This window comes from Neophocaena asiaeorientalis, unplaced genomic scaffold (genome assembly GCF_003031525.2).
Source record: "Neophocaena asiaeorientalis asiaeorientalis breed wild unplaced genomic scaffold, Neophocaena_asiaeorientalis_V1.1 scaffold681, whole genome shotgun sequence".
Taxonomy (NCBI): Eukaryota; Metazoa; Chordata; class Mammalia; order Artiodactyla; family Phocoenidae; genus Neophocaena; species Neophocaena asiaeorientalis.
The window spans coordinates 1,521,425-1,530,825 of NW_020172271.1; the positions used below are offsets into that span (position 1 = coordinate 1,521,425).

A 9,401-nucleotide genomic window follows, 5' to 3' on the forward strand; every position below is an offset into this window, starting at 1 on the left:
GAGCAGACGGACGTGGCACAGCGACATCGCGGCCCTCGGTGCCATGCCCCGTTTCTGGCTAGATCCGGGTCCGGCCTGCCCGCTTCCTCCTCTCACGGGCATGTTGGCCGCATGGAGGGGCCTTGGGGCGTGTGGGAACGCGAGATGGGGGAGTAATGGAGACTTTTCCCAGACCTTGGTCCACGACACCCTCTCAACTCCCAGCGTCACCACGAGGGCAGAGGGGGCCCTGGAGCCCAGCTAAGGCAGCTGCTTGGGTGTTGCCCCCAGGAGATGCCCAGCTGGGCAGTTGGGATGGCTCTTTTTTTCCACCGTCCAGTCCAGCCGTCTTTCCACTTGTGCCCATGGCTGCCTACAAGTTAGTACTGGTGCCCCCCGGGCATGAGTATTCTTTGACTATCACCCACCCAAGCCCACCTCACCCAGGATTTTTGAGGAGGACAAGACCTATCCATTTGCCTCTGGCGTAACGTGCTTTTCCGTGGGCCCTGGGCCCGTTGTCCTGTTGGCTGCAGGCCTGGCACTAGCTCTTCTGTTGGCTGCAGGACTGTGATGCCAGGAAAGAGCATCAGGACCTGGGACTGGGGTGGAGTGAGGATGCTGGTGAACCAAGAGCATCCCTGCCCCGTCTCCTGCCAGTTCCTGCCTTTGCCTGTAAGCACTCCTGCTTGGCAGGCGGTTTCCCTGGACACCAGGATACCCAGTCACTCCTGAGGAGTGTCTCCTCTTCCTTGTCAGAGTAGCTGGGGTGTGGGCCAGGTGAGGGGTGTATATAATACCTAGAAAATGCCGAGAAGCCCAGACTCCAGCATTTCTTCCCTGCCTCTAAGTGAGCCACAGAGGCCTCTTCACTGTACAGAAGAAGGGCTGCCAAGGGACAGGGGCAGTGAAGATTCTTTATTTCTTTGGTGGTCTTTGATGAGAGGGGATAGAGTATCTATGATATAGTTTCCGTGGAGTCTCCTAGGGAAATTGTTCTAGGCCTTGGGGCAAATTAAAGACCCCACCCCTCCCGTCCACCCCGTAGCTTTTCCTTCCTGCCCTGGGGTGCCCGATGGCTTTGCTTAGTCTGGTTGGGGGTGTTCCTGAACACCATGTGGCATTTGCTTTTGGTTGTGTCTGTCTAGGCCCTGTGATTTCAGGGAAATTGAACCCGTCAGGGCTCCTGGGCAGTGACACTGTGCTTTGCCTTACCCATGCAGGCCTGCATTCCCTTTCCGCGCTAGTGTTGGCCACTGCCATGCTTTGGCTGGGCCCCCAGCGTCCTGGTCCTAACTATAAGGCCCCTTCCTCTCCTTTCCCATCCCAGGCCATGTCTGTTGGCTGCTCCCGTCCAACTGGGCAAACCTTTAGCAATGCCTGCTCTGTCAGAACATGCCCCGCACTCAGCCCCCTGGGGTCCCTCTGTGCTGTTCTGAACCGTGTGTGACTCAGCAGCCCTGGCACTGGGCCGTGCAGCTTGTCCTGTGCTGTGTGGTGTTCATGCCATGCTGCCCTACTAAACTGTTCTCAGGTATATTCTGTGTTTATTTATTGTCTCCCCCTCTCAAGATCGAGAAGTTTTCAAGGGCAGGCACCATATCTGCTGTGTGCAGCCTTATGGGTATGTCTAGGTTCCTAGACGAACTCTGAGCCCTGAAGGCAATGGACATTTGGGGCCCACTGCCTTGGTGGCGCCCTAGGACCACAGAGCTTACGCTGCCTTTGGCTCTAGCTCTCTGGGCTAAAGTCAACAAGATGCTAGCGAGGGGCGTGAGGGTGGTTCAGTCCTGACATGGCACGGGGCTCAGAGGCTCTGCCCGTCTCCCCACCCCCATGCTGCTTCCCCTGGCGTGGCAGGCCCTGCCCTTTTCAGGGACCCCTCCTCACCCAGGAACAGTCACTTTCCTCTCTTCACAGCGATTTCCTGATTCTCCCAGGATTCATAGACTTCACAGCTGATGAGGTGGTGAGTACCTCTTCCACTGATGGGGTAGAGGGGCTGTGTATGTGGTGCCAGAGGCTGATCTCTTGCTCAAGGGCAGGGTGTGGGAGAGACTTTTTCTTTCTTTCTTTCTGCCTTTCTTCCTTCCTTTCTTCCTTTCTGTGTTGGGTCTTCATTGCTGTGCGTGCGGGCTTTCCCTAATCGCGGCAAGCAGGGGCTACTCTTCGTTGTGGTGCGTGGGCTTCTCATTGCGGTGGCTTCTCTTGTTGCAGAGCAGAAGCTCTAGGCGTGCGGGCTTCAGTAGTTGTGGCACGTGGGCTTGAGTTAGTTGTGGCTCGCAGGCTCTAGAGCGCAGGCTCAGTAGTTGTGGCGCACGGGTTTAGTTGCTCCGTGGTATGTAGGATCTTCCCGGACCGGGGCTTGAACCCGTGTCTCCTGCACTGGCAGGCAGATTCTTAACCACTGCGCCACCAGGGGAGCCCGACTTTTCTTTTTTTAAAAAGCTACACCTTGCCTCTTTTGCGGCTTGTGGGATCTTAGTTCCCCAACCAGGGATTGAACCCGGACCCTCAGCAGTGAGAGCGCAGAGTCCTAACCACTGGACCACCAGGGAATTCCCGGGAGAGACTTTTCTTGGGAATGTGGTGGATGTAACCGTCAGTGCTGTCAGAGAAACTGGCACATTCAGTGGATTATGCCTAATGGGTTAGAGGCAGCTATGGGGATTTGGGGATATCCTGAGAGGTAGGCCTGGCCTGAGGCCAGAGGGCTCACTGACAGAGCCTGAGGTAAGGTTCAAAAAGGCCCAGAGAGGGGCTTCTCTGGTGGCGCAGTGGTTGGGGGTCCGCCTGCCGATGCAGGGGACGCGGGTTCGTGCCCAGGTCCGGGAGGATCCCACGTGCCGCAGAGCGGCTGGGCCCATGAGCCATGGCCGCTGAGCCTGCGCGTCCGGAGCCTGTGCTTTGCAACGGGAGAGGCCACAGCAGTGAGAGGCCCGCGTACCGGTTGCGGGGGGAAGGCCCAGGGAGGAGATGGGCATGCACGTGGGTGTGGCTGCTTTATTACTTACTGGATTTTGTCTGAAGTGCTAAGCAAAGACATCATAGAAGCCAGTAAGATTATGGAGACTTTGGAAGAGGTGGACAGACTTGTTTGTGGATCCATGATATACAAGAACTGGCAAGAGGGTTTGAAGAAGTTAGATTGTGGGGCTTCCCCGGTGGCACGGTGGTTAAGAATCTGCCTGCCAATGCAGGGGACACAGATTCGAGCCCTGGTCCAGGAGGATCCCACATGCCGCGGAGCAACTAAGCCCGTGCGCCACAACTACTGAGCCCGTGCACCACAACTACTGAGCCTGTGCGCCACAACTGCTGAGGCCCATGTGCCTAGATCCTGTGCTCTGCAACAAGAGAAGCCACCGCAATGAGAAGCCCACACACTGCAACAAAGAGCAGCCCCTGCTCACCACAACTAGAGAAAGCCTGTACATGGCAACGAAGACTCAACACAGCCAAAAATAAATAAATAAAATTAAAAACATTAAAAAAAAGAAAAAGAGATGAGGTTTAAAAAAAAAAAAGAAGAAGTTAGGTTGTGGACAAATACAAGGAAACAGTGCCTCCCTTAACTGGAGGGGCTCAGCAATAAACCAGGTGAATGACCAATGTCCTTTACACAATTAACATATGACAAACCTACAGGAGCCCAGGGGCTAATACTGATGGGTGTAAGTCATTTCATGGAAAAGTTAGACTATTCTATCATAAATTAATACACATTAAAAAAAAAGTTTTTCTGTTGCTGTTATCATTGATATGTATTCAGGTCTGATTCTCATGAAATGGCAGAGGGCCCGAGTGTCCCTGGATCACTTATACGTTGGGGAAGCTCATGTCCAGCCTGTGTAGCCAGTGCTGACCCAGACAGATTTTTCAGGGGGAAATGAGGACTATTCTGGATATATTCCCCTTGTGACAGCAACCAGGAAACCTTCTTGGTTTGGCTGTTCAGTTTCTGAGCACCCTGGCTTTGTGTCAGATCCTGGGCAGGGTGCAAGGAAGAGAGGGATGGGAGAAGCCCCCCTGGCCGTCAAGGGTCTCCCTGTCCTATGGCCTATGTCAGGAGGCTGTGGCTCTTCTCCTGTGCTAGGATCAGAGAGGAAAAGGGGCAGTTTTCTAGACTGCAGGGCCAGGGTTCTCAGCCAGGTTCTGGGAATGGACCGCAGGGGCCTTTGTGTCTCCGAAAAATTATATAGCAAAGTCTGTGTCTGAGAGTTTTGAGGGCTAGGATCCACAGCTGTTGGCCTGAATCTCAGAGGAATCTGTGATCTGGCCTTGGCTGCCACTCACAGGCAAATGCTTCCTGAAAATCCTTGCAGTCCTGAGCTCTCCCTTGAGCTGCAGACCCTTAGTCACCTACTCCCCTGGATTGGATGTCTAATAGACTGCTTCCCACGCCTCCACATTCCTAGTGCCCAGCATCTCCCACCTGGACCTGTCAGCAGCCTCCCTGGTGGTCTCTCTGTTTCAGGCCTGGTCACCTAGAATCCCATCTCCACATCGGAACCCGAGTGACCTCTTTAAATCAGATCATGTCTCTCCTCCGCCTGAGGTCCTCCAGTGGATTCTCATCTCAAAATTGAATGCAAGCTCCTTTCAAGGCTGCATATCCTTGACCTGCCCCCTGCCTCTGAGCCCTCAGCTCCTGCCTCTTTCCCTTCCCTCCACTCTACTAGCTTTTTCTTTCTTAAACGCACCTCAGGGAGAATTGGAATCAGAGGCGGGGTTTCACACACAGCTCCCTCAGCCTGAAACAACAGTCCCTCTCTGGGGACTTTCACTTGATTAGTTTTCATCTGTCGCCTCCCAAGAAAGAGGTTTCCCTAATCCCCACATTCTTTCTCCAGTGGTCACTTTGCCTCGTTTGTTTCCTTTGGAGCCATCATCCCAACTGGAATCACCTTGTGCACGTTTCGTGTGTGTCATTTTTCCTTCCGAGTATAAGCTCTGGAAGAGGTAGCAGAGACCTCATGCACCTTGCTCACTGCTGTATGCCCAGGGCCTGGCCTGGTGCCAGGTACATATAGCAGGTCAGTAAATGTCTGTCGAATGAATGATAAAACTTTTCACATAGCCTGTGTCTCCATCTTCAGGACCTGACTTCAGCCCTGACTCGGAAGATCACGCTGAAGACGCCACTCATCTCCTCCCCAATGGACACTGTGACAGAGGCTGACATGGCCATCGCAATGGCTGTGAGTTGAGCACCCGGGTGGGGACCCCAGGGCCAAGAGGACCAAGTGGGGTGGGCGTCAGGAGGAATTGGAATCAGAGGCGGGGTTTGCAGAGTGAGGAGGGTTGGCCCCCTGGCTCTGACCATTCTTCCCTTCAACCCCAGCTGATGGGCGGTATCGGTTTCATTCACCACAACTGCACTCCAGAGTTCCAGGCCAACGAGGTGCGAAAGGTCAAGGCGAGTACCAGGCCCATCATGAGAAAGAAGATGCCCTCTGGCAGCCTCCGCCTCACAGGCCCTCCCAACCTCCCATTGCCAGCTCTGCGGGCCGGTGCGCTCCCTGGCTGGTGGCTGTGGGGTGTTGTCTGCCCTTCTCCACAGTGGGAGCGCAGGGCTCAGCCCTCGTTTCCCCACTGGCCTCTTGCCCCATGGCGGGCCCTGGCTCCCCTGTGGCACAGCCAGGAGACCCTCGGCCCCCTGTGGCCAGACTGTACACACCTCCAGCTTTCTTCCAGCCTTTTCCTTCCCCTGTCTCTGCCCGCAGAAGTTTGAACAGGGCTTCATCACGGACCCTGTGGTGCTGAGCCCCTCGCACACCGTGGGTGACGTGCTAGAGGCCAAGATCCGGCATGGCTTCTCTGGCATCCCCATCACTGAGACGGGCACCATGGGCAGCAAGCTGGTGGGCATTGTCACCTCCCGAGACATCGACTTCCTTGCCGAGAAGGACCACACCACCCTCCTCAGTGAGGTACCCGCGGGGCAGGGAGAGCATGGCTGGGGCAGAGAGGACCACACATCCCGGGGCCTCAGGCTGGTGCCTGTGACCAGGGACCAGAGGGAGGCCTGGCTCCCTTCTCTCTCACCTGCCAACCTGCAGGCAAATGTTCCTTGCCCCACAGGTGATGACACCGCGGAATGAGCTGGTGGTGGCTCCAGCGGGTGTGACATTGAAAGAGGCAAACGAGATCCTGCAGCGTAGCAAGAAAGGTACCAGGGAGGAGGCGGAAAATGCAAGACACCCCCCCCTCCCCCAGCCCGGCTCCCTGTACCCCAGAGCCCCCTGTTCCTTCACAGCCTTGCAGGTTGTCCCTGCAACTAGGCTGGGCCTCAGGGAAGGTTTGAATGATGTCAGGCTGGAGCGTGACTTCTGAGGTCTTTTTCCTGGCTCAGGAAAGCCCATCCCTTATTTGGCATCTTCACAGTATATTTCCCAAAACGACTAGTCCTGTGAAACACTCATCATGAAAAAAGGGCTCCGTGTTCTTCTTACAAGTCTGAAAAATGCTGCTTTTCTGTATTCCCCATCTTGCATAAAGAATTGTACCTTACTTTATCAAAGGCTCTGAGAAGTCTTGTGGTTAAATTTATTTGACATTGAGGCTGTTGACATAATATTCATTAGGTCCCTGTGGGACCCACTGGGAAATGCTCCCCTGGCCTGTACTGGATTGTTTTCTGGGGTGGTGTTGGGCAGGACACACGTACGTCCCTGCAGGATAGCCTCGTGTTTGTGCCCTAGCTAGGAGTTTTTTGACCACTGTGGCCTGTGGCCCTTCAGGGGAAAGGCTGCCAGTGCTCGGGGGCTGCCCACTGAGCCTGGCCAGGCCACAGGGCAGGAAGAGCTCCAGGAACTGGGTTTCTTTGCTTCCTGTTCCTTGGGCAGAGAGCCAGGTCCCTAGGAGCGCTCCCTGGGTGGGTGCTGTCACCTAGTGGTTCGTTTGGGTACTGCAGTGGAATCTCTGGCCTGGTCCATTTTCATTCTCACTATCCCCCTACCCCACCCTCAGAAGCCTGCTCCTTCAATTCACCCCTGCGTTCCTTGTCAGGGAAGCTGCCCATTGTCAATGATCGAGATGAGTTAGTGGCCATCATTGCCCGCACTGACCTGAAGAAGAACCGGGACTACCCTCTGGCCTCCAAGGATTCCCACAAGCAGCTGCTGTGCGGGGCGGCCGTGGGCACCCGTGAGGATGACAAATACCGCCTGGACCTGCTCACCCAGGCGGGCGCCGACGTCATAGTGCTGGTACGGACACTGCCCTGGAGCAGGGGCTGCTCAGTAGAGTTGAGGCTTATGAAGACCAGGTTCACCTCTAATTAAGCCCGGGGTCAGAATTGAGAGGGTCGCTGGTACTCTGACAGCTCAGAACAAACTGGACCCCTCTGGGGCCCCTTCGCACTCATAACTTGGCCCCAATAGTTACCACTCACATTCAGTGAGCACCTCCCACTTGCCAGGCGCTGCACTAAGGTGTTTATGCAGATGAAGTCAGTTAGTCCTCACAACAGACCCCTGAGGTACAATCACCATGCCCACTTGTCAGAGGGGGAAACTGAGGCTCAACAGGTTAAGTAATTCTGTTTGGTTCGTGAGTTGGTGGGAAGTGGATACGACCGCAGGCACCATCTCTTTGCTGTGAGAACCAGTCCATATTGTGGGTATGAAAAGGCTTTGTCTGCTGTGAGACTATATGTTAGGGGTGCTTAACCTTTGGGGGAAGGCAGGCCCCTTTGAGACTCGGCCGAGAACTGTCCATTGTCTTCCCAGAAAAAGACAAAGGTGTATTCTCGTATATCTTTGATACAGTTTCAGGATTTGTCCACTTAAGACCCCCTCCCTCAGTGAGGATTCTCCGCCTCCAAGCCTAAGCTTTCCTGTCCCCCTTCTCACAGGACTCATCCCAAGGGAACTCTGTGTATCAGATCGCCATGGTGCACTACGTCAGGCAGAAGTACCCCCGCCTCCAGGTGATTGGGGGGAATGGTGAGTGCTGGCCCTTGCCCCTCACTGTGTAACCTTTCTCTGTCCTTTGGCATTCCCTGGTGATGGCATCGCTCTTGGCATGGAGGGGCAGGGAGCTGAATGAATGGGCTTTGGTCACAGTAGGTGAAGGGGAGGTGTAGACTGGGGTCCCAGGAAGCCCCCGGGCAGGGCAGGGGCAACCCATCCTCACACTATTCCTCCCCTCCCACTCCCCCTCCCCGCCAGTGGTGACAGCAGCTCAGGCCAAGAACCTGATTGATGCTGGTGTGGACGGGCTACGTGTGGGCATGGGCTGCGGCTCCATCTGCATCACCCAAGAAGGTGGGTGTCAGTAGGAGAGTGAGTGACTGCCACTTAGAACGCCCCGGTCACCCTCCACAGGCCCTGGGGCCTCAGTCTCGCTCCACAGATGCACGCAGCATGCTCAGCCAGCCAGGCCCCTTTCTGGGATGGTGGGTTCAGGGGTGAGCCAGGCTCAGACTCTGCCTGTCTAGCCCACTGACTTGGGGGGAGGCAGGTGTAAGATGAGGTTACCGTGAGTTTGGGGTGTGTGCCAGTCTGCTTCTCAGATTCTGGTCAAGGAAGTCCAGTCTGCAGGCCCAAGACTGGTGTATCTGGCCCCTTGGTCATGTCTGGTCATGTCTCCCAAATGCTGAATGACCCATTTGGTCTTCTCTGCCCAAAACATCTTCCCATTTTGGTCTCTAAGCCTCTGCTTTTAACTGTCTACCTTCGCATTAGCTGACCCCTAAGGTGAGATGTGGGCCTTCTCCACAAATTAACAAATGTTAATCAAGGACCTACTGTGTGTCAGGCGTTGTTCTAAACCTTGGGGTGCAATAAGAACAAAACAAACAAAGGTACCACCAGAGAAGTCTTCTTTTCTCCTTTATCCAGCCTTGCATCCATCCTTAGATAAGTGCTGGTTCCTTAGAATTCTCGCTTAGAAATGTAACACTTGAGGACCTTGGACAATTAAACTTAAAGAAATGCAAGCCAATATCCCAAAGGAGGCTGTGAGTACCTAACTCCAGTAACTTTGTAAGGGAGCTAGTACCTGGAGAGAGGTGAGGCCGAGGCCAGTACTGATGCTGCCGCCGGAGTCCCCGTAGTGCTCTTGTAGGTGGGGTGGTCCAGGTTCCTGGAGTGCGTTCACCTAGTGTTATTTGCCACTTATTTTTTTGCCACATTAACATCCAGCCCTGTCCCTTCTCCCAAGTGGAGGCAGGGCACAAGGAGAAAGGGGCCTGTACTGCACCTGGCTCCCCTTGCTCTTGACGCCTTTATCTTGTGTACTGTCCCCAGTGATGGCCTGTGGTCGGCCCCAGGGCACTGCCGTGTACAAGGTGGCTGAGTACGCCCGGCGCTTCGGGGTGCCAGTCATAGCCGATGGTGGCATCCAGACCGTGGGGCATGTGGTCAAGGCCCTGGCCCTTGGTGCCTCCACAGGTGAGGGGGCAGGTCTGCAGGGGA

At 55.1% G+C, this 9,401-nt stretch overlaps 1 protein-coding gene across 3 annotated transcripts in view; it reads left to right on the forward strand.

The window, feature by feature from the left end:
* IMPDH1 (inosine monophosphate dehydrogenase 1) overlaps positions 1-9,401 on the forward strand; it is an 18,348-nt gene that overhangs the window by 4,069 nt on the left and 4,878 nt on the right. For 2 of the 3 annotated variants that reach the window (XM_024763216.1, XM_024763205.1), the window contains exons 1-9: positions 1,760-1,948; positions 5,079-5,180; positions 5,324-5,398; positions 5,706-5,912; positions 6,064-6,151; positions 6,991-7,190; positions 7,838-7,928; positions 8,154-8,249; positions 9,234-9,377. In XM_024763216.1, coding sequence (XP_024618984.1) covers positions 1,775-1,948; positions 5,079-5,180; positions 5,324-5,398; positions 5,706-5,912; positions 6,064-6,151; positions 6,991-7,190; positions 7,838-7,928; positions 8,154-8,249; positions 9,234-9,377 — 1,177 coding nt within the window. In that variant the 5' untranslated portion in view covers positions 1,760-1,774. Of the gene's footprint in view, positions 1-1,759; positions 1,949-5,078; positions 5,181-5,323; positions 5,399-5,705; positions 5,913-6,063; positions 6,152-6,990; positions 7,191-7,837; positions 7,929-8,153; positions 8,250-9,233; positions 9,378-9,401 lie in introns of those variants that run through there. The other variant, XM_024763226.1, reaches the window with a different exon arrangement.